General features: G+C 37.1%; 3 protein-coding genes and 1 long non-coding RNA gene across 4 annotated transcripts; 2 read left to right on the top strand and 2 right to left on the bottom strand.

Annotated features, from left to right (window-relative positions):
* The first annotated feature begins 303 nt into the window (after window positions 1-303).
* LOC131165048 (uncharacterized) lies at window positions 304-1,723 on the top strand. The gene is made up of 2 exons (XM_058122694.1): window positions 304-636; window positions 1,426-1,723. Exons 1-2 carry the CDS (start codon window positions 465-467, stop codon window positions 1,653-1,655), a joined length of 402 nt encoding a protein of 133 aa, XP_057978677.1. The 5' UTR covers window positions 304-464; the 3' UTR covers window positions 1,656-1,723.
* Window positions 1,724-2,812: 1,089 nt separating this feature from the next.
* Window positions 2,813-3,754, bottom strand: LOC131165047 (thylakoid lumenal 19 kDa protein, chloroplastic). Its single transcript, XM_058122693.1, has one exon. The coding sequence runs from the start codon at window positions 3,693-3,695 to the stop codon at window positions 2,958-2,960; it is 738 nt and encodes a 245-aa protein (XP_057978676.1). The 5' UTR covers window positions 3,696-3,754; the 3' UTR covers window positions 2,813-2,957.
* A 13,108-nt stretch (window positions 3,755-16,862) lies between these two features.
* LOC131165045 (uncharacterized) lies at window positions 16,863-22,268 on the top strand. The gene is made up of 6 exons (XM_058122691.1): window positions 16,863-17,261; window positions 17,350-17,405; window positions 17,649-17,710; window positions 17,807-18,322; window positions 18,658-18,838; window positions 20,620-22,268. The coding sequence occupies exons 1-6, from the start codon at window positions 17,117-17,119 to the stop codon at window positions 20,785-20,787; spliced, it is 1,128 nt and encodes a 375-aa protein (XP_057978674.1). The 5' UTR covers window positions 16,863-17,116; the 3' UTR covers window positions 20,788-22,268.
* LOC131165046 (uncharacterized) lies at window positions 19,854-22,270 on the bottom strand. Its single transcript, XR_009139394.1, has 2 exons — window positions 21,967-22,270; window positions 19,854-20,572 (listed from the first exon to the last, which is right to left on the bottom strand). It is a non-coding gene; the product is annotated as an uncharacterized LOC131165046 (long non-coding RNA).
* Between the last annotated feature and the right edge of the window lie 2,392 nt (window positions 22,271-24,662).

Below are 24,662 nucleotides of genomic sequence, written 5' to 3'. Positions count from 1 at the left end.
CAATCCAAACAGCTCCCAAAAAAAAAATATCAATCAACTCATCTCTCTTTTGCTCTAGTGGGGCTGCACACGCAATTACAAGAAGTAACTCATCAATCATCTCTCAATATTTTAACAGAAGATGGCAAAATCTATGCTATTAACTCTCAAAATCTAAGCTCTGAGAAAAAATTAAAGCCTCTTGAGAAGATTTCTTATCATGTCTTCCTATGAAATGAAAACAAATAATAAATTTCATTAAATTATATGCGGATTCTATCATATGAGACCCACTATTTATAGTATTTTGTGAATAGACTGACAGGAGGACCGGGTTGATTCTCCAAGAGATGGACCTAATTTTTTTTTCATTAAAAGGTAGCACAAGACCAATCAGCTAACACCCATGGCAGCCCAATAAAAAAATCCAACCATTCTCTCTCTATCTCTCTCTCTCTCTCTCTCTCTCTCTCTCAACAACAGGTATGGCTGTGGCTCACAGTATTTCTATGAAGATCAAGTTGTGCTCAAACATCAGGCAGGGAGAGGCAAAGCCAAATCAGTCCCAAGTGCGGAAGCGATGCTTGAGGTGCAACACCCTTTACCACGACAAGGATAATTCCCCAGCTGCTTGCTCTTTCCACGGCCACTCCACTGGTATGGTATATGCTTCATAAGCCACATGGGATATGTAATTCCCCGGCCACCTGCTCTCTTTAATTTCAGCCTCTCAATCTCCATCCCTTCTTATTTCGTTTTCCATTTTTCAAGTTAAAAAAAAATACTTTGTGCATCTGGGTATAGATTTTTCATGTGCTCTTTAGACTGTTAACTCACAATTTTGTTTCCTTTTTGAAGTTAATAATTTTTTACCAACAGCAAACGTCATTTGCTCTAAAAAAAAAGCCACATAAAATGACTTCCAACATGAAAGTCTCATACTCTTCACTACTATTATGCTTTAGATTAGAAAACCGAAATACATAATTTTCGTGTTTTCTACCAAAATCTAGTGACCCAAATCTTTTTTTCCATTGAAAATCCTTCAAATCTTGAATCATGGAATAGAAGATAGTACATTTTTCATCTCATAACATGTCATTGTTTGTCTCTCATAGTACAGTTCACTATTTTTACAATTCAAATCTGATGTTTCATAACCGAAATAAATAAAGTCTTGCTATATTTGCTCAAGCGGTAAGGACGAAGTTAGATTTCAATGACTTCAAGGTTTCAGGTTCGTTTTAACGTTTGTAATTTATCTAGTGAATTATTGAAGATGCGTAAATGAGCAGCCGGCAATGTTTTTAACTTTCTATCCTCCAACTTGGTACCGATTGAGTGGATCAAAAGGACCTGCTCAATTAGAGTTCCGGGTCACAAAAATAAATAAACAAATTTTGAATTTAATACTTTTTTTGGTTGGGGGGGGGGGGGGTGGTATAGGGGAGAAGGGATTATTTGCATTGGCTCCACCACACCAAGGGATCGATGGAGAGTGGAGCGATGGCTCTGGAGTGATTGTGTACAAATGGAATGAAAAGAGCAAGAGGCCAAACACTGGGCGAGCCAACTGGAAGAAGAGATGGAGTTGCTGCGCTGAGTATGGTGAAAATGCTCCTCCTTGTAGGCAGGGATGGCATGTCTCCTATGATGATGGCTTTACTCTCTTTTAGCCTCATTTAATCTTATATAACACATTGTTTAGTATTATTTATGGCACGAACACGAATTCGCACTTTAATGAAAGTTCATTTTAATATAACTAAAAATTAGAAAAAATTATATACTAATGATGTATAACATCAATATTTTGTTTATAAATTTGATATATCTTTTATTTTATTTTAATAATCAATATAAAAATGTGGATTTCTTAATATTTTTCTTTCATTTATCTAATATTTTCTGAGTTTCGAACGGGGTCTAAGTGTTTTTGAAAGATTATGCAAGGCATGCCATATGTGTTGATAATTTTACTCTTTATTGTGAATGCTTTTTGTTTAGTATTCTTTGTGCCATAAACTTGCATTTAAATTTAACTGAACACAAGTAAAGATGCTATGGAGAAATTCACCCATTGAGTGGTATAAAACTAACAACTTTTGGTCTTAAAGAAATTAAAAAACGAAAATACTATTGTTCTTCATAACATAAATTTCAAACCTTAGATTTGAATTTTTAGGTGGATTTCGAAAAAAGTTAATATAATTTTATTTTATATTATGATCCGCCCCTTCCCCGAATCCTACATATGTGAGAGATTGTGCACCGGGCTGTCCTTTTTTTTTTTTTTTTTTCTTTTATCAAATCCAAATCCATTAAAAATTGAAATCCAAAGTCTCCATAAATATAGGGTAAAAAAATTTGTGTATCAAACTTCAGCTTCAACTCTTGTGGTTCATTTTTTGGCGTTCAAGAAGATAGATCAGGACTACATTCCTATGTGGTTTGCTCCTATGGAGGCGCTTTGATATTAAAAAAGAAAAATACTCGATCGTGGGTTATTTCGAACTAACTAATATGACAAGCATTATCCGCGCTTAGAAAATAAAATAGACTTTATAGTTAATATTTATCTTTTCCAAATAGTATTTTCTCATATTTTGAAAGTCATGGTATTCTAGTATTGAACAATTGAAGTTATTTTTTTATAAAATTTATAAAAAATTTTAACCAATAATATATATATTTTTTAAATTATTTCTTCAAGCTCATGAGGAACAACATTTAGCAATTAATCAATATTATCTTGTTCAGTTTCACACACTTACTCAATGTTAATGATTGCGGAGAAAACGTGCAGAAACTCTTATAATTAATTGTATGAACGTTTTGATAAATCTAAGTTATAAATTATTATAGAACACAAGATTTGTTTATTTAAAAGGAGATAGAACGTGAAAAAAAAAAATACATACTTTTTTTTAATCCCGCAAGACTCTATCCTTAATTTGTTTTATAAAAAAAAATTCTTGCTAAAACGACCCAACTGTTTTGAAAGACTCGTGGAGATGCCGGAGAGTCTCCTGGTCCCTGCTCCACTCCGGCGCCGGCGCGTTCACAAAATGCGCGTACAGCTTGTTCTTCGTGCATGTCACGGAAATCAAGCTATGCTTCCCCACTCCATCAATCTCATACACATAGTACACCTGCCCATTCTCGTCCTTCCTCTTGTCCGACCTCACGCTGTTCGCGCTGGCGATCAAGTCCTGCAACTCCACGTCCGACAGCGCTAGGTTCCCCAGAACGGCGTCCACCGGCGCCAACTGCCGGAACCCCGCCAGAAACGTCAAGTACTCCTTCTCTGACCGCTTCTTCGGGTTGTAAAACTCGCTGTCGGTGCCGTTCGTCCCCTTCTCTACCTTCGACACCAGCCGCTCCTTCCACCCCTCCGGCACGTCGTACACGTACTCCGCCGATTCTTTCTTGTTCGAGTTCCCTCCGTAGCCGCCGTAGTTGGCGGCGCTCGCGGCTGTGCCATAGTACAGGCTGTAGGCTTCTGCCAGCGACGGCGGCGCCGCGGCGGTCAAGATAGCTGCTGCGGCCGCGGCGACTGTAAGGGTGGCGGTTAAGGTGGTTGCTGGGAGTTTCGAGGGCGGTACGGCGAGGTGGGGTTTTGTTAGGGGAGGCGAAGGTGGCTGTTTTGGGGCGGCGGCGGCGGAGGAGGTAGTGATGGAGGAGAGGATGGGTGGTGGTGAGAAAGTGGTTGCCATTGGATGGTGTGGGGATTGGTGGATGTGGGATGTGGCTATCTGTTTCCCTCTCTTCTCCTGTGCTTATCCGAAATCATGTGGGGCTGATGAACGAGTACTTGGTCCCTTTCAACCAATGATTTTTTGCCACGTCATGTTTAGGGGTGAAATAATTCACTGCAGCATGTTCATTCTTTTATTTTTATGAAACTCCTTACTCAACGTTTTTAACATAATATTTCATAGTATAAAACTAAATTCAAGTCTCACAATGTAAACTCCTAATGATTATTTAAAGGGTTATTTCATAAATTAATCTATTTCAAATGAATTTTTTAAACTTGTGAATTTATTTTATTTGAATGACTTTTTAATGTTATTGTTGAAAATTTTATTATTTATTTCTCTACTCGAATTTTATTTATCTCCTTTCTCATGTAAGCAACATCTTCAATTTTTTATGGTCATCTATTTATATCTCTATAATTTTCCATTACTCAATTCTTATTTTCAATAATATATATTACATATGGTAATGATAGTTCTCAATATATATGCATCATTTTAGGATAAATTTGTTGTCCCAAATGGTAACTCAAGAGATGGGTAAATCGAGTTTAATTAAAGCTAATTACTTAATTACTAAATTTAAAACAATTTTAAGCAATCCAAGCAAATTACACAAATATTTTTATAAAATAAATCACATAAAGAGAGTAAGGAAGAGAAATGTTAACTCCTTCATAGTAGTTTGGCTCCCTGAGCATACATCATTCTTTGAAGGTCAAACGTCCTTAAAATTTTACTAAAATGTTTGCTTTAATGACGAAAAAGTCACCAAGTATACTTGTCACAACGTCCCAAAGTGTTGACCCCACACGAAGAGCGAGTTGAAAATCCGAAATGTTTCAACCGAGTGGTAGACTCGATACCATGTGATATGATGTCTGGTGTAATACATCGACAGAGAAATGTGTCATTTTTAAAAAAACAATTGAGTCACCACTAACCTATTTATTTTTTGCACGATTAGAACATTTATTTAATAGACTGCTAGTTCATTTATCGCTTAGGTCCAAGGAAGCCAACAATCAATGGTCTGCATCACCAATTTTGGACTTGGTAGTACGGTTGTGTAAAGAGAAGGTATTAGCACTCTTTTACATCGGTCTAGCGAATGGTACCTAATTAGCCCAAAGATTACATTAAAAATTGATTGATCAAAACTTCCATTCCTTAATTTATTCAATTTACCTGACCTTTAAATATTGGATAGTTTTACAAAAGACAAAAACTATTCTCACCTCAAGACCCCAAAAGCGTGTCAAGAATACAACTTTCGACAATCTTTTCGAGAATTATTTCTTGAATGTTTTTCTTTTTTTTAAGTGTGCTCATTGTCTCACCTTTACTTCAAAGAGACTTGTATAAAACAAATATTTCCTCCCTTCAAACCTAAAAGGCATGCAAATGTTGTAACTGGAGACAAGAGAGCAAGAAGTTGGAGATGCGTCATGAGTTGGAACGCGATTTGCAATTAATTTTCATTTTTCTCATGATTGTAAACCTATCATTTGTGATTGATTATATTTAATTGTGATTAAATATTGATTTAAATATCAGCCCTATAAATAGAGGGTTGAGGAATGTAATAGACACAAGTGAGAAGTTCAGAGAGTAGAGAGGAGAAAGAGAGGAGGAAGAGAGGGAGAGAGAGAGTGAGAATTGTAATTTTCCGATAAATAGTGAATTTGTGGTGTGTGTTCCGTGGACGTAGGTCGATATTGACCGAATCACGTTAAAATTTTAGTGTCACATCTTTCTGGTTGCTCACAGATTCCTAACAGTAAAGACATAACCTTTGAGATTTAAATGAAAATTCATCAAGGTTTTTCAATCAAAAGTTTAACAAAACAAGCAAGAGCAATGAAAATAAAAAACCTAAACATATTTACAACATGCAATTGAAAACACAGTTTAAAAAAATACATGAAAGGTGTGCATAAAAATTCAAAGATTCTAAAAGTCACTAAAGATAAAGTTGTTATCATCAAAACAATGCAATTAAACTCACATAACCTTTAAGGCTAACAAATTGCATTATTTGAGATTCCTCTTACGGAATTCTTTGAACTTGGTTTTTGATAAAATAGGGTAAGGGTACTAACTTTTTGGACTTTCTACAAACAGGGTCTTTCTGCTCTCAGTATTTATGTTCTACTCCATTTTGATTTGCTTCTTCAGCTTGAACCCCTTTCTTCAATCCCCTCTATCCCCACTTCCTTTCTTTCAATCTCTCATCCTTATTTTCTTTCTATAATTCTCCTAGCCTTTTTCCAATCTTAGCTTCTTCTTCTTTTTTTTTCTTCTTCTTCTTTTGAATCCAACCTGTCCTATTTTTAGGCAAGCTGGTGTGGGAACTAGCACCATAGGAAATGTTGAAGCTGGTTGGCTATAGGAACCAGCCACATTGCAAAATGTTTCATAGGAAAGGGAGAGGCATGCATGCCTTGTCTGCCATGGGGAATAGTTGTGAGAGAAGCTGCTGGGGTTGGGCTTCAATACTGTCCTTGGCCAAAATTGGGCCTTCTAATTGTCCAAAATTAAGCCCAAAGCCTGCACTTTCAAATATCAACCCAAGGTGGGTCCATACAAAATTTTAATTACAAACTTTGCTCAAAATGAGCCCAATTGGCTTAATATGCAAAGTAACATTGGAAACTCTTTCTTGTGTGCATGTAATGAAGAAAGCCTAACAGTACTGCCCAAGGCCGAAGACTTATTTTGTTTCCAGAAATGATGTATTTGTAATGCTCATAGATGAATAAATGTAAAAAAAAAAAAAACCGTACAAAACACCCAATTAATGAAAACTATATTCCGCACAGTGAGATTAAGAGAATCAAAATGAGAAATCCACTCTAGGTGAAGTCCTTGGACGACACTTAAAAATAATGACTAAAAAGACTAAATTAAATAACAAAAATCTCCTAAGTTTTGCTATATAATGGCCAAACAAAATGGCATGTCTACAACATCTATTCTTGTACAATTTCATGATTAAATGTAAATAAATTAACACAAGACAAGACATTCTTAATTTATAGAATATTTTCGATTTTTTGTTTTTTCAATTATTCTAAAATAGCCTTATACTCCCTTTATTAAAAATAAAGACTTAAAAAAAATCCAATTTCCTTGAGATCAACCCTAAAAAGAGGACCATAATTTGTGGGATTTTTTAAAAGTATGAATTAAATAAAAATTCTTCAAAATCATACATATCGGCCTTGAGATACATCTTGATCATTATGCATCTTACCATTATAGTTGCAAGAAAATGTAGAGATTTCTTTAGAGGCAGTGTCTGTTGTAGCTGGAGATAGGAGATATAGCTGGAGCCAAAAGCTGGAGACGCGTGAAGAGTTGGAAACGCGTTGCAAGCTGGACATTTATCCACCATTTAATTTAAATGGATAAAACTTCTCCTTTTGATTTAATGTATTTAATTGTAAATTGATTCCAAGCCCTATAAATAGAGAGTTGTGGAAGTTGTAATATGTACAAGAGAAGCTCAGAGAGCAGAGAGGAGGAAGAGAGTGAAAGGAAGAAGAGAGTTGTATTTTTTTCGGTGAATAGTGAATTTGTGGTGTGTTCCGTGGACGTAGGTCGATCTTGACCGAAACACGTTAAATTTCTGGTGTCATATTTTTCTGGTTGCTCACAGGGTCCTAACAAGTGGTATCAGAGCCCGGTTGGAGCAGAAAGCCATATTAAAGTGGTACACCGAAAACAGAGCTCTGTCCAATGGCTCGAAACTAAGTTTTGAGGCCACCATCACCTTTATCTCGCTGAGACGAAGCTAACCGTGCAATCCGGAGCTCGAAAGTAGGGGTGAGCAAACGGTCGGTTCGGCCAAATTCGGTTAATTAACCGAATTAACCGAAAATTTCGGTTAAAGAATAGTGTTAACCGAACCGACCGAACCATTGGGCCTTACCGAACCGAACCCGACCGAATTTATTTTCGGGTGATTCGGTTAACCTAATTTAACCGAGAAATATGAGGGAAGGGGGAATTGGGAAGGTAAATCCGAACAAGGGAAGGAAGGGGGAAGTCAGGAAGGAGTCGGGGGAGATGATTGAGCTCGGGTGAGCTTGACGCCGATGACGATGAGGAGTCGGGGGTGGTTCTCGGTGACGATGGCTGGCCAGTGGCGACGGCGATGGTATCACGTGAAGATGGTGGTGCCGTGGTGCGGAAGTGAGCTCAGGTGAGCGAGAGAGAGGCAGTGACTCAGTGAGGGCTTCTGACTTCTCACTTCAGAGAGCAGTTACTACGTTGCACTGTTGGTGATGAACCGATGATGGCCGGCGACGGCGACGGCGATGGACACAGATGAAGGCATCGCGTGAAGATGGTGCCTGGTGGTGCAGAGGAGCTCGGGTGAGCGAGAGAAAGGCGACGACGATGGCTTCTGACTTCAGAGAGCAGTGACTGTGTTGGTGATGATGGCCAGTGACGGCGATGGCGACGGCGACGACGACGGCGAAAGGCAGTGAGGGACTTACATGTTCTGACTTCTGTGAGACTGATCGCAGTGAGAGTGTGAGACTGAGAGTATGAGAGGGATTCGGGAATGAGTGAAATCAGATTTTAATTTATTAATTTATATTTAAAATTTAATTAATTCGTAAATCGGTTAATCGGTTAACCGAATTAATATTCTCCATTAACCGAACCGAAACCCGATTAACCGAAATATTGGAAAACATAACCAAACCGACCGAACCGAATTTTTTAACCGAACCGAACCGACCAATTTCGGTCGGTTAATTCGATTAATTCGGTTTTCCCCGAATTATGCTCACCCCTACTCGAAAGGAGCTTAGAAGAAGCTACATGAGCCTCACTAGAGCAGCACTCCTCGCCACGCGCCGGTCAACCACCGGTGACCTGCTTCTCACGCGCCACACGCGTGCCCACACGTCTTCCTCGCCCGGACCGCCTCAACCTGACCCTCACAATACCCGAGCCGACTCGACAACTCACTCAGATCGACCAACCCGCACCGACCCGTATCTATATCCGACCCGAACCGATCCGGACCCGGGCACGTTTGCAGCGCCACGGCAGCACTACCGCGTCAGCGCCACGTCATCCACCACGTTAGAAGGTGGGTCCCAGTGCCACATCAATAAGTAGGCCCACTGCCATGTCAGCTGCCACGTTAACACTACCACGTCAGCCTTGCCACGTCAGCGTGCCACTTTCTGTATAGTTGACCAGATGACTAGGTTTTACCTAAACTTTGATTGATCTTTTCGGAGTCGTTTTAGGTCCATTTTTCGAACGACTTGAATCATTTGTAAGGTTTTTGACCATTGCAAATCCAACCGTTTTGTCCATTTAAGCTAATTTCATCTCTAGATCAGCAAATCGAGATGTCAAACGAAAAGTACTCAAAAATCAAAATGTTTAACGACAACAATTTCGGTTTTTGGAATATGCAGATAGAAGATTATTTGTTTGGGAAGGAATTATACTTACCATTGAAGGGTAAGCCAGCATCTATGAACGAAGACGAGTGGCAGTTACTTGATCGAAAATCTCTCGGAGCCATAAGAATGACGTTGTCAAAGTCTGTGGCATTCAATATCAAACATATATCATCCACCAAGTCTCTTATGGATACGCTCTCTAATATGTACGAGCAGCCTTCAACCGCAAACAAGGTACATCTCATGAAAAGATTATTTACTATGAGCATGTCTACAAGTGAAAGTTTTAGCAGACATTTGAATAATTTCAATGAGTTGTCGGATCAACTCGCCTCAGTCGAGATAACATTTGATAATGAGATTCGTGCCCTACTAATTCTCAGTCAGTTGCCCAAAAGTTGGAATGGTGTTGTTACTAGCATCAGTAGCTCTGCAGGAAAATTGAAGCATGTATACGATGAGGTCGTCAGCATGATTTTGACGAAGGAAATCAGAATGCAGTCAAACCATGGTTCCACTTCAAGTTCAGACTTGAACATGGAAAGTTGACGCAGAGGAAACATGCATGGATGATCAAACAACCGCGACAGATCTAGGCCCAAGCAATCTAAATCCAGAAATCCTAGAGGTTCTCAAAACATAGGTTCCCAAAGCACAAAAATTATTGAGTGCTAGAACTGTGGAAAAATTGGTTATTACAAGAACTAGTGTAGAAGTGAGAATAAAGAATACGAGACGAGGGCAAAAGCAGAAGCCAACGTTGCCTCAAAAAATGATGATTTGTTGATCTGCTCTTTGAAGAACAAAAAAGAGTCTTGGGTTTTAGACTCTGGAGCTTCATTCCATGCCACTTGCAGCAGAGATTGACTAGAAAAGTATACATCAGGTAATTTCGGTAAAGTATATCTAAGCAATGATCAACCTTGCGACATTGCCGGTAAGGGGATAGTGAAGATCAAAATGAATGGGTCAGTATGGAAACTGAGAGATGTTAGGTATATTCCAGACTTGAGGAAGAATTTGATCTCAGTCGGTCAATTGTCAGATGAAGGATATAACACATCTTTCATTGGTGATGAATGAAAGATTTCGAAGGGTGCACTAACAATTGCTCGAGGTAAGAAAAGTGGTACTCTTTATGTAACTCCTGATGCATGCATGTCTATTACAGTTGCTACAGGAAATGATGATAGCAACTTATGGCATCAACGACTCAGATGCCTAAGTAAGAAGGGACTCAGGGTGATGCACTACAAGGGTAAGTTGAGTGATTTACAGTTGGTGAAGATTGACACATGTGAGGATTGCATATTTAGGAAACAAAAGAGAGTCAATTTCTAGAAAAACATTAGTACCTCGAAGAAGGAGAGACTTGAGCTAGTCCATTAAGATGTATGGGGACCAACAACAGTTTCCTCCGTAGGTAGAAAACATTACTTCGTCACATTTATCGATGATCATTCACGGAAGGTATGGGTTTACTTCCTGAAGTATAAATCTGATGTTTTTTATGTTTTTAAAATTTGGAAAGCGATGGTAGAAAATGAAACTGGTTTGAAAATCAAGAAGCCGAGAACAGATAATGGTGGTGAGTATGTTGACACCAAGTTCAAGAAATTTTGCTATGAGCATGGTATCAGAATGGAAAGAACTGTGCCAGGTATGCCTCAACACAACGGCGTAGCCAAGCGGATGACTATAACGTTGACAGAAAAATCTAGAAGCATGCGTATACAGTCAGACTTGCCCAAGATGTTTTGGGCGGAAGTAGTCAACACAGCAGCTTATTTGATTAACAGAAGTCCATTAGTACCATTGGACTATAGTCTACTAAAAGAAGTTTGGAGTAACAAAGCGGTAAAAGTTTTACATTTGAAAGTTTTTAGTTGTGTTGTATATGTACATATCAATGATCATGTCAGGAATAAGCTGGATCCGAAATCCCAAAAATGCACTTTCATCGGTTATGGTGGGGATGAATATGGATATCGCATTTGGAATGATGAAAACAAAAAAAGTGATCAAAAGCAGAGATATGATTTTTCATGAAAAGGTGATGTATAAAGACAGACACACAACAGAATCTATAGAGTCTGAAACGACCTTTTGTAGACGTGGATGATGTTTTAGAATGTGTAAGGACACATTAGCAGAACACCGAGAATCCTCAGCAGAACATCGAAATTCCTTAGGCAGAGGAACATGTGGAGCAGATTCTTGCACCACCACCTCCTACTCCAACACCAGAGCTTAGGAGATCTTCTCGGCAGCACGTACCAAATTGGAGGTATGTGAACCATTTACTTCTTACAGATGGAGGAGAACCTAAATTCTATGTTGAAGCATGTCAGGAAAGAGATGCGAGCAAGTGGGAGCTTGCAATGAAAGACGAGATGAAGTCTCTTAACTCTAACAAAACATGGGAACTTGCTAAGTTACCCAATGGTAAGAAGACTCTTCACAACAAATGAGTATATAGGATCAAAGAAGAGCATGATGGATCCAAAAGGTATAAAGCTCGGTTAGTAGTCAAAGGTTTCAAGCACAAGGAAGTAATTGACTACACCGACATCTTTGCACCAGTTGTGAAGCTGACAACCATCATGATATGTTATGAGTATTGTTGCCTCAGAGGGTTTACATTTTGATCAGTTGGACGTGAAGACGGCATTTCTTCACAGTGATCTTGATGAGGAAATTTATATGCAACAGTTAGAAGGTTTCTTAGTAAAAGGTGAAGTCAATCTTGTATGCAAATTGAAGAAGAGTTTGTATGGTCTCACACAAACTCCTAGACAGTGGTACAAGAAATTTGATACCTGTATGCAGAGGAACAATTTTCAAAAATGCAATGCCGACCATTGTTGCTACTTCAAAAGGTAACGTCCTAGCTATATTATTCTACTGTTATATGTTGATGATATGCTAGTCGCAGGATCAGATATATAAGAGATCGGAAAATTGAAGCAGCAATTGTCAGAAGAATTTAATATGAAAGATTTGGGTCCTACAAAGCAAATTCTTAGGATGTAGATCTCTAGAGATAAGCAACAAGGAACGTTACGGTTATCTCAGTTAGAGTACATCAATCGTGTTTTATAGAGGTTCAACATGAGCAGCGCCAAGGCTGTAAATACACCATTGGCAGGTCATTTCCATCTCTCAAAGGATCAGTCTCCCTAAAGAGATGAAGAGAAAGACTTCATGGTTAAGGTTCCATATGCCTCAGACGTTGGAAGTCTAATGTATGCTATGGTTGGTACCAGACCGTATATTGGCCAAAGAGCTGTCAATAGGTATATGTCAAATCCAGGGAAGACACACCAGGAAGCAGTGAAGTGGATTTTAAGATATTTACGTGGCACTATTGATAAGTGCCTATCTTTTGGCAAAAGCGATCTGAAAATTCGAGGATTTGTAGATGCTGATTTTGCAAGTGAAATTGATCATTGCAGAAGCTCCATCGGGTACATATTCACTGTTAGCACAACAGTTATTAGTTGGATGTCTCAGATACAGAAGATTGTTGTTCTATCCACTACAGAAGCTAAGAATGTAGCAGTAACAGAAGCCAGTAAAGAGATGATTTGGCTTCAGAGTTTATTAACAGAGCTTGGATTAAAGCAAGAGAGGAATGTTTTGCATAGTAACAGTCAGAGTGCGATACATCTGGCAAAGAACTCCGCATTTCATTCCATAACTAAGCATATTGGATTACGTTACCACTTCGTTAGATCTCTGATAGAGGACGGCATGTTGATACTTCAAAAAATCAAAGGTAGTAGAAATCTGGCAGATATGTTAACTAAGGTGGTGACTACAGAGAAGCTGAAGTTATGTTCAACTTCACTTGATCTTCATGCCCAAAGACATATTTTGAGCACATCATTTATTCATGATACTGGTTGAGGAGGCATCTCTATCTCCAAGTGGGAGATTGTTATAGTTGGAGATAGGAGATATAGTTGGAGCCAGAAGCTGGAGACGCGTGAAGAGTTGGAAACGCTTTGCAAGCCGGACATTTATCCACCATTTAATTTAAATGGATAAAACTTATCCTTTTGATTTAATGTATTTAATTGTAAATTGATTCCAAGCCCTATAAATAGAGAGTTGTGGAAGTTGTAATATGTACAAGAGAAGCTCAGAGAGCAGAGAGAAGAAAAAGAGGAGGAAGAGAGTGAGAGGAAGAAGAGAGTTGTATTTTTTCCGGCGAATAGTGAATTCGTGGTGTGCTCCATGGACGTAGGTCGATCTTGACCAAACCATGTTAAATTTCTGGTGTCATATTTTTCTGATTGCTCACAGGGTCTTAACAGTGCCTTTCTTAAAATTCATAATAATAGATTTGGTAACAACCTTTTGTTTATAGTTATAACCCAAATTTAGCTCTTTCAGGATGTTTATCATTACCAAATGGTTTTTACTTTAACAGTAAGGGATAAAAGCAACTATTGGAGAAGACTTCGTTTTGAGGACATCTTTACATGACGAAAAACTATTTTCTTTAAATTTGTTATCCCCTAACTGACTCTAATGTTAGGTTCCAATAACTAAATTACACTTGAAGTCATCAAGATTATCATCCTCCTTGACAGATGTAGGCACCCTGCGAACATTAGAAGTTTCTAATTTTTTTTCCTTAAATCAGTTATATCCTCCTAATTTTTAATAAACTCATCTGTCTCAAGGATGACAAACGGTTTAACAAGATCTCTCCCTTATCTTGAATAATTTTGAATTTTCTAGACCCACTTTCTTTATTTTACAGCTGTGACATGCCCCATATAATCACAAATTGAACATTTAATGGGCCTCCAAGCATACTCTATACCAATAAGAATAAAATCTCATCTTAAGGATAGAACGTCAACTATATCAAGCAAAACATCATTAACACTAACGCCAATGCAAACTCGAATAACAGTCATGTTTTATTGTATATTCAAATTTCAAGAGTCTAATAAATATATGAAAAATTGAAAAACATTACTCATCTATTCATTTTTTCTATTCTCAAAGCTTACAGTTCTATAGATGAATCCTAGTTAGATAAAAATAACGAAGTGTTGCTAATGAACCATGGCCTATTCTCAGGAATCTACTCTTTGTCATTGTTGTGTGTAATTCAGCTGATTGCTAATTCTATTTTCAGACTTTAATTAATTCCAAACAAACCACAATAACAATCTGATGCACGAAAAACGCTAGTGGTAAGGCCCACTTGAACAATTGTTGGAGAATTGTCCCAGAAGGGGGACAGTTTCCGTTCAAGGGGGAGCAGGAACTCACAAGTGAGGGAGAGATTGTTGAGAATTCCACTTGTGAGCTTGTCCCACATTGAAAAATTAAAGTGGATAATGAGTGCTTATATACATGAATGGACCCAAGACCCAAATAGCTTGGGCTTTTGGGTCAAATTGACATTCACCCATGTGTATCAAGCCCGCCCATGGGCTCCTCCTGTCCTAACAAGTGCTATAAGAGCCAACGATTCGTAACTCTGGGTGAGTAACATCGTAAAAGTCGAGACGGGAAGCTAATTCTCCTGACGTGCTAACAGTTGGAGGACCAAGTGTGTGGCTGAGGCCAATAAGGATCATCTAGGCTGCGGATGGATCCAAATAGGGTCAAGACGTGGGAGGTAGGATTGGTTTGGAGGCATGTGTAATGCAATCTGAGGCATGTAAGACGCCAGTGGTAAGGCCCACTTGAGCAACTGTTGGAGAATTGTCCTAGAAGGGAGACGATTTCCGTTCAAGAGAAATTAAAGTAGATAATGAGTGCTTATATACATGGATGGACCCAAGACCCAATTAGCTTGAGCTTTTGGGTCAAATTGGTGTTCACCCATGTGTATCAAGCCCACCTATGGGCTCCTCCGATCCTAACAAGTGGTATCAGAGCCGACGGTTCGTAACTCTGGGTGAGCGACATTGTAAGAGTCGAGATGTGAAGCTAATTCTCCTGATGTGCTAACAGTTGGAGGACCAAGTGTGTGGCTGAGGCCAATAAGGATCATCTAGGTTGTGGATGGATCCGAATAGGGTCAAGACGTGGGAGGTAAAATTGGTTTGGAGACACGTGGAATGCAATCTGATGCACATAAGACGCCAGTGGTAAGGCCCACTTGAGCAACTGTTGGAGAATTGTCCCAAAAGGGAGACAGTTTCCATTCAAGGGGGAGCAGGAACTCACAAGTGAGGGGGAGATTGTTGAGAATTCCACTTGTGAGCTTATCCCACATTGGAAAATTAAAGTGGATAATTGGTGCTTATATACATGGATGGACCCAAGACCCAATTAGCTTGAGCTTTTGGGTCAAATTGGTGTTCACTCATGTGTATTAAGCCCACCCATGGGCTCCTCCGGTCCTAACAGTCATCATATTTCTAAATTTGAAGAAGTTAGAATCCGTTTGCAAGTGAGAAGATGTCAACTTTTCCAAACATTTTTTAAACTTTAATATATGATTTTAATGAGTATAAGGCGTTGACCCACCCATGTGGGTGCATTTATTTTTTTTTCTTGGGAAGATACAGCTCGTGGAGCATGCGCAGCCTCGAGCATGCGTTTCGTTTTTATTACTACTCCGTCTGAATGCTCCTCTCTAGTATATATTAATACATTGCTTTGTAAAGTAAAAGTTGAGAGTGTGTGAGAAAAATATACAGAGTGCAAAAGAATGAAGAGAGTTATGTGTGAGGCGGAGAGGTTTAAGCTTGGGTTGAGTTAGAGTGTGCTCTCCTCCTTCATTGTATTTTTCTTATTGATCATACAGTGAGACTCCCTCTCTCCCATGAACGTAGGCTGAGTTTCGCCGAACCACATATTTCTTTTGTGTTCCGTGTGATTGAGTGTGTTTGTGTTGCTGGAATCATCCCCTTCCCTTAACATATGGAGGGGATTTTTCGTATAACTAACCAATTAGAGTATCTCTTTATTTATTATCAATATTTCAAAATTTTATAATAAATGATAAATATTTTTGACATATATGCCAAAAAAAAAAAAAACCCAATCATAAAAAAAACGAGACGTTAAATTGAGAAAGAAACCTAGTTATAACTTTACTTATTCATTTGTCTTAAATCTCTCTAGACTACAAATCAGAGAAAAAAACATCTATATCAAGTAGGAAATCTTTTATTAAATTTAAATTTGTAAATCTTTGAAATCAAAAATTAAAATTTTGAAACATTTTAGGATTTTCCACTCAAAATTACACTGCAGGTTTTTTTCTCAAGGCAATAAACTAATGCAAGAGCCTTTAGAAGTAAAATGTAGAAAAATATCTATTATTAGAAAAGGATTCCCTTTATTGGTTTGACTTTTAACACCTTCAAAATGTCTCAATAATAATCTATTAAAATTTCTAAAAAGTTATTATATCTATTTAAATCTATTTCTATAGCCACTCATAAATATTTTAAAAATACACCTAACCATTCAAAACTTTTCTAAAAGAATATTTTTTAAAAACATTTATTTTTTATTTTTTAAAATAAAAAACACAATGAATGAGTAACATTTGGTGCTACACCGGAGTTCATTAGGGCTTATCGTGACTAAAGTTTTGTTGATTGAAAAAAATAATTATTACTCAAAAATCATGAACTCGATTGTGCTCGCCGCTGATAAATAATAATTTTAATATATAGATAGATATATTGAAGTTGAAATGTTAGAAATGGGTTGTTGCTGAAAATGTGATCTACGTTGAACCTTAGAATAAACAAACACAAAATAAATGCTCCAACGGTCGAAAAATAAAGAAATCACCTCCTCCAACGTTCACTGGCTCTGTCCACGGTCTTATACTAACGGTACAGTCCTCTCATTTCTCTCCCTCCGTCTCTCTCAGATCGATCTTCATATTCCAGGGTTTTGTTGGTAATCGAAGAATATCTCCCCCTCCCTCTCTCTCTCTGAATTTGAGAAATGGAGCCGGCGAAAATCGACTGGAGAAGCATAGAATCCACATTCGTAAAAGACGATCTTTACGAGCACATAAACGCGCCGCAATGGGTCGATTTCTCTGTTTGCGAAGATTCTGTAAATGATGAAGCTTGGTTCTGTAGACCTGGTGAGCTCCTGATCTGATGATGATACTGCGCAGCAATTTGCAATTTTAGCTGAAAAGTTTTGTTTTTAACCCATTTTCGCTCTTACAGATTGCAGACACCCAAAGACAGCTGAGGATTTTCTTAAATCGACTCCCACGTCAAAGGTTCATCCTCAATTTTTTCCTCTTTTGTTTACTTTTCAGCATATGGTAGTTTTTCGCGGCTTGGTTGCCGAGGAAATGGAGCGAAGTAATAAAAATTTTAATGCTTATCAATAGGGATTTGAAAAAATAAAAACATCTCAACCAAAACTATTTCAGTTTTCTCAGCTTCGGAGAGTTGATTGATATATTATCGTCTAATTTTGTTAATTTTCCTTCTTTTTTTTTTTTTTTTTATTGGATCAGCTGAAGCGTCTTGGATTAGTTGATATATCTGATATGCTTTCACTCGGCGACAGGAATCGAAGGTACTATAAAAAAATCTTACCTCTTTGAGTTACAATTAGTGGCACAGTTTGATTGAAGTTTCCGAAATAAGGTGACACTGTTTATTTTTTATTCAGGGATGCTAATTTGAAGAGAAGAGGGGCGGCTCAACCTTCAGTTTTAGCTAAAAACAGTCCCAGATCAAAGAAATTCACCGAAGATAGTGAGAATCAAAACCCTAATCTCCACACTCCTCCTCATCATCAAGCTAAACCCATGAAAGCTGCATTCAAATCAAGCACTGAGAAGAAAAAACTGATCGATGATTCATCTCAAGATGCCGAGACACCGTGGCTGAAAAGAACGCTTTCAGCGCGGAATCTGTTTGCAGGACGGGATATATTGAATCAGGTAACAGAATTTTGTCATGAGTTGAAGAGATTGGCCATGAAAGCGAAGGACAGAGAAAACACGGAGAAGTTGGACGTGAAGAAAAGCCCAGTGGGTGGGAAGAAGCAGATGGTAAGGGAGGCTGGAAGAGAGATTTTGGGCGAGTTGGATGAGAGAGAGAAGGACAGGAAGCCATTGCTGGAGATGAGTAAAGAAAGAACTGAGGCAGTGGGGAATAGTAGTGGCAAGCAGAGAAGGAAGAAGTAAGTTTCTCACTCTATACTAATAGTTCTTGTGTGTATGGGTGCGTTCTTGATTCTTCTAATTCACATTTGATGAGTTCAATGATAAGATTGCTAGCACTGGGAGTCCTCGCGTCACCATAGTTGATATACAAACATCAATTTAATCCAAAAGTTTTGAACCGATCCAAATTTAGATGATTTTCACGAAAATTTAAAAGCTTTGGCTGCTCAAATATGTAGAATGAGTAGACATGGGAAAGCAAACACAATCCCAAATGGGCAAATTTGGCTTTTTATGTGAAATGCTGGTCATTCTGAAGCAATGAGTGTTTTTGGTAACTAATGCTGTACAGAAGAGCTGATGAGGCAGAGAACACTCCACTGAGTCCACTGTCTGTGGATTTGAAGAACATCAAGCGCAGGGAGGAGAACCTGTTGCAAATCCGGACAAACCCTCCCACTCCCCAGTGCTTTTCTGCCGCCCATGATGCAACAAAAAGTTCCCCTGCCAAGCCTTCCCGGTCTAGACTTCCGGTATGCAATCCATCATCTTCTTTTCTCTTATTCTTCTAGTTGGTTTGATCAGAAAGTAAGCGTAAAATGACAGACCAGAATAGTGTTCCCTCCCTTGCCAATGTAAGGCAACAAAGAAGTAAAGTGCATTTCTTCAGAAAGATTCATACATATCATACTTACGAGCTCTGGGCAGGCTCTGGTTTGGGGAAATGTGTAGATATAATGCTAAAATGATTGTTGCAAAAATAAATTAATAAATGGATTTTCTTTGAAAATTTAAGGGCTGAGAGAGTGAGAATAGGGATGAAATGGGATTTTTTCAACCTTTGATTGCTTTCTTCTTTAGTTATTCATTTATGAGGTGTTTTTAGTACCTTGAATATAATATATAACCGATATCCAAAATATATTTATATTTTTTCTCTGGAAAAATGTACTTAATAGTAATTTAATCATTTGTTTGAATGTCTAGAATATGACTAGTATTGACAGTTTTTATATATAGCGTTTGATTATACGAGTATGTCTTCTAAGAATTCAAAATTTTTCCTCTCAAAAATCATTGGACATGGCACTCATTGTACTTTAAAGTGAAAAGGGAGCAATTATGTCCACATTGATCTGCAACAAAATTTTAGTACTTGTTTGTTGTTATTGGCAAGACTCCAATAATTAATGTAGAAATGAACAACTTGTACTGATTATTATGTACAAATCTCTGTGGTCATCACTTTTTCTTACCTTTTCTTCTAGAGCAAAACCACCTTCATATTTTAGTACTTTCTGTTGTTGCCACATTTCCTTCTAACCATAACTAGTTCCCTTTGTACACTAAAATTTGATTGGGTATAAGTTATGTATGTGTGTGTCCATCATGTGTATTCGTAGGTCGTGTTAAATTTATATTACAGAGCCCAGCTCAGAAAATGGCCCCATGTCAGTGGGGTTGAGAATTGAAATTCAAAACAAACTCAACACGTTTCCTTTTCAAATTCATTTTTTTCAAAATATGGGCAAATGTTATGTTCATTGATTTTGTCCAACCAAACCATATTTTATCCCCATAGATGGAACTCCTTTCAATTTCTGTTTGTCTGAAAATGTTGTTGGTAAATAGCATGATGTCTTCTCACTTAGAGAATCCCTTGCCACAACATTTATGGATGCTTGTCCTGATATTCTCATCAATTTGAGCCTTTATTCATTTTCTTGTCTTTCTCTCCAACTTATGATGAAATCATGAAAAGAAGGAAATTTTTAACAAGCAAAATGGCCATGAAGATACCTTTGCTTCATTTCCTCTGGTTGCTTTATGTCCTTAGCAGTAATGACAGGTACATGACAATGAAAGTGCAAGCTCTTTTAATCACCCTTTTCTCCATTCCCTCATCTGACCCATTTGGTAACTCTTCTATTGTAAAAAAAAATTCCATCCATGTCAACTGCTGCCTTGAATGCGAGCCAATTTTGCTTGAAAGGCCAATACCACCTTAAGCTTATATTAAAACTCGACCATGGAAAATGAGAAATATCAGTGCAGCCATTCTGCCAAACCCAAAAGCGCCATTAATGCCTTCCATAGTCTTGCTTGCTGGTTCCAACGATGCTCTTAAACAATGTTTGCTCGAGTCTTCTAACTGAGTAGAGAGGCAGGTTGAACCCAATCATACCAAAACCCAACCCCACCAATGAGCAAGTTTGACCTAGATTTCAGACTGGGCAGGGATTGGGTTAAACAAACCTTAGCCTTGCCTAGAAATGGAAAATTATTAATGTTTGATTGATTGGCTTGTTTATAGGAAAGGGGAATCCGTCAAGAACTGGAGCAAAGCAGCAATAAAGAGATGATGAAGAATCAAACAGAGGACAACGGCAATAATGCAAGAAGTGTTTCTATTGTTGCTGAAAGAGAAGCAAAAGCCTTAGATGTATTTTGGTTCCTTAAGCCTTGCACACTTTCTAGCTAGCTGAATTATCATGCAGTAAGCAGTGAAATTCATAGTCATTCTTTCATTCTTTTCACCTTGGGTTTTCTCAGTGTCTGCTCCCATAGAAACATCTCATTGATCATATAAACTTATTCACTCTTCTGTAAAGGAACTGTCTGTAATTAAGCATTCAATTATTGTACTCAAACTGTCATCCAGCAAATAAAATGTTATGCCATGTCTACATGCCATTGTACTCAATTTCTTACATGTTGACATTTTCTTACACGTTGTTCGTTCAATCTCTATGCTTGATCTTACATGTTGTTTGTCCAATTTCTACAGAAATATGCCTATTTTTAAGCAATCATTTCCCCATTGATGTATAAGACTCAACACATAACATCTTCGAAAGTGGCATTAGGTTGGCCAATTCCGTACTAATTCAAATTCCATCCTAAATGCCATATAATTCTTCTATCTTCCCCAGCTCTTCAAAAGAGACCCCCCAACGTGAGAAATAATTTCACATGCTCTTAAAAAGAGATCAAAGTGACTATGAACTTAGAAACTCTTGTCTTACTCCCACGCTCTTTTATTTTGGTGAAGTTTACCAAGTTACCACAACACTTATAATTATTGGGGAAAAGCCAGTGAAAAAAAACTATTGCTCTTCCTTTTGATTCTATGAAGAAATAAGGAAAGTAAATGGGATGAACAATGGTATTTGGGACAGTAAGCTTTGCTATTGGAATCTCAAAGGTGATTTACACAACCTGTTAGGGTTTAAGTGTTCTTGTATTCTGGTGAGAAGATTAAAATAGAAAATTTATGAATAATTCATTTAGAATATATTTTATCTATGTATCCCTTTTTAACTTTCATAATTAGAATAAGCAACAAAGTATTGCAAATATTCAAACTCTATATTCCTCTGAAATAACACTCGGCATCTCTACAGCAGTTGTGTACAAAAAAGAAAATTAAGAACATTAAAAAAAAACACCCTATCCTATGATGAGAAATCTTTGAGATCGTGAAAACAAGAAGAAGGAAATTTTTAAAAAAAAAAGAAAAAGAAAAACAGAAAATCAAGAACCGCAACCATTCTAGTCTAATCTAATCTACCCATTTAAAAGAAGAAGATAGAGCTGGGTAAGTAAGCCTGAGAAGCCCAAGATCTAAGTGGGTTTAGAAGACACAATTTGAAGTCTTTACCTCCTCAGGTGAGGTTACAGAGCATGCAATCAAGGACTCTTGACCAGGCAAGGCGCACGCGAGGATAAAATCTGCCAGTGTACAGGCTGGTCTCTCTGATGAGATCCTCCATGGTCTGCACAAACAGGTTGAGGCTTCTTAAGGGAGGCACGTACAGAGTCAGAGGAACAGCAGAGAAAGCCACCGCCAAGAACACCTGCAACATCTGAGCTTACCAGAAATAGAGAGAGAGAGAGAGGACAGGGGAGGAGAAGAGATATTGTGAAAATCTAAAAATCTGAAAGGTACTTTGGCTTTGGAATACAGAATACAGTAACGAAGAAGAGCGTCTTATAATTTCTATGGTCAATCTGTGTGCGGCCATGTGTTGTGTCTGCTGTGGTGGGTCCACTTCATGGCTGGGGACCCTTTGTCTTTATTGGACCTAATACGGACTCACATACTCGGCAAGACGGGACTTCCTTCTTTTTTTTTTTTTTTATATATATGAAATAAAAAAATTCCTCTCTGTTTTTTCCCTAAAGTGTGTTTTGTTTTTGGGTTTTTATTAATTACATTGTGGGACCATAGTTTTGAAACCCAGACCAGACCGGCCGGTCTGACTAGGTTCGACCGGAACCAGTCTCTTGCCTGATCTGGTTGATTGCTAAAACCCATAAATAAAAGAACCGGTGTAAATCGATGAGAACCGAAGTCATGTCTGGGTCGAACTGGTAGAACACAAATACCTACCCAATTTTACCCTTATGTATCGTGGTGCTCCTTGTTGGACTTGCTGATGGCAAAAATGGGAAAATGGGAAAACGAGAATTTTGTTTTGACTTTTCAAAGTTTCACCCACCCTCTCCCAAAAACATTTAATGCATTTTAATAAATAAATTATTTTTAAATATTTAAAATAGGAAATTTGAGCTTTTTTTTTTAATTCTTTTATATTGTTTTATTTTATATAATTTTCAAAGTTAAAAAAAAAATTGAAGTGGCATTTAGGTGGAATGCTGTTTCTAATTATTTAAAAGCAAAAATAAGTATAAAATTAAAAACAATAACAAAATATGTGTATATAAAATATGTTTAATAATTAATTTTACACATTCTTGTTTTAATTATAATATAAATTATGTATAATTAGCTTTATTTTTACGAATATATATATACAATAATATTATGATTACATCATTGGTTCGACCACCGCTTGTTCTGGTCTAACAGGCCCAATGATTTCAAGGAGTCAAGCACCAATATGGTCTTTAAAATTATGTTTGGGGCAAAATTAGCTTTTTTTGTTTAAAAATATTTGAATGATGCTTTAATTGAAGGTAAACAAGTTAAATTTATCAAACTCAATTTGTTTAATGCTAACGGAGCAATGTATTAATCTTATTTAGTAAATCAGGAGTGATTCATGTATATAGTTTAAATTTGAGAATTAAGAGAATAGTTATTTTTTATATATTTGTAATTATTTCATTCAACATGTAATAAGAAAGGACTAGACATTCTCATGATGAAATTTAGAAATAATTGTTTTTTATATATTTCTTATTATGGACTTATAAAATATTTCACATTATTGTTTGATTTATAGTAATAATATAATTTTTTGTATAACTAATTGTAAGTAGCCTATTAAAACTAATATACTCCGAAGAATAAATATTTCTCGAACCAAACATAACCTTATTCTTGTTCTTGTGATTAATTTTATAGATTCTACTAACGTACAATTGGTACAAATTTACCTCAATAGACACCTTATATAAAGATAAATTGTCACAAAACTTCTTAACATTTGATTTTTAAGGTATTCATAGTCTCAGCTAATTTATCGCTAAGTTCAAAGAGAGAGTATAAATATCCAAAAAATTTAAGTAGTGTTTGGGAGTATGAATTTCGGACCTTGGATACGTAGTTAGGTAAATTTGAATAAATTTTAATACAATTTTATACTACATTTTTATTCAAAACCAATACACTTCAAAATCTAACGACCCTCCAAACATAAGTTAATGTCAAACGAGCTTCGTTTTATTATTGAAATTTTAAGGGGGATCCATTTTTTGTTGTTTTTTTTATCGAATCTCAAGGACTCCTTAATCTTTTAAAAATATTATCCAAAACTTCAAGATGGGTGAGTCACTTTGACCTAATTAATCTTGGAGAAATTTGAAAACCAACAACTATACACCTTAAATTAATCATTAAAAATTAAAATAACATATAGCACATACTTAAAATACAAATTTTAACTTAAGACTCATTCCAACTAGTACTACTGAAAAAATCAAAACCCATTTTCCCAAATTGATGTTAGAACTTTCATGATCATGGCTACCCACCAACCCCCTAAATAAACAAATATTCTTGTTGGGTAATGAAGTGATCATATGATAAAAATGATTAGGCACCTAATTGGACACGAGCTCCATCACTATCTATCAAAGCAAATCAAAATGAAAGAGTGGAGGCATTGATGAAACTCCACTAGTTAAAAAAAAGCTTGCCCTTTTGAGATTGAAGCAAACCCTTTGTACCATAAAAGATGACAACCTTATCCACTCTCTTGTTTGGCATTTGTTGCCTTCTCCTACAATTGGATTGGTGAAGACAATTTTCGTTATTTACCAATCATTGGGTACATAAAACATATTTTTTTGTGTGTAAAATTAATTAATTGATTTTTTTTTGTTTTATTT

The sequence above is a fragment of the Malania oleifera genome, chromosome 9, assembly GCF_029873635.1.
Source record: "Malania oleifera isolate guangnan ecotype guangnan chromosome 9, ASM2987363v1, whole genome shotgun sequence".
Classification (NCBI taxonomy): Eukaryota; Viridiplantae; Streptophyta; class Magnoliopsida; order Santalales; family Ximeniaceae; genus Malania; species Malania oleifera.
Note: the sequence above shows the minus strand (reverse complement) of the source record. Positions and strands in the feature narration are given on the sequence as shown.

Coding starts and splice junctions, on each gene's coding strand:
- LOC131165048 (XM_058122694.1), top strand. CDS start 465: ATGGCTGTGGCTCACAGTATTTCTATGAAGATCAAGTTGTGCTCAAAC. Junction 637..1,425: donor TTTCCACGGCCACTCCACTG/GTATGGTATATG, acceptor GGGGTGGTATAG/GGGAGAAGGGATTATTTGCA.
- LOC131165047 (XM_058122693.1), bottom strand. CDS start 3,695: ATGGCAACCACTTTCTCACCACCACCCATCCTCTCCTCCATCACTACC.
- LOC131165045 (XM_058122691.1), top strand. CDS start 17,117: ATGGAGCCGGCGAAAATCGACTGGAGAAGCATAGAATCCACATTCGTA. Junction 18,323..18,657: donor GGCAAGCAGAGAAGGAAGAA/GTAAGTTTCTCA, acceptor AATGCTGTACAG/AAGAGCTGATGAGGCAGAGA. Junction 18,839..20,619: donor CTTCCCGGTCTAGACTTCCG/GTATGCAATCCA, acceptor GCTTGTTTATAG/GAAAGGGGAATCCGTCAAGA.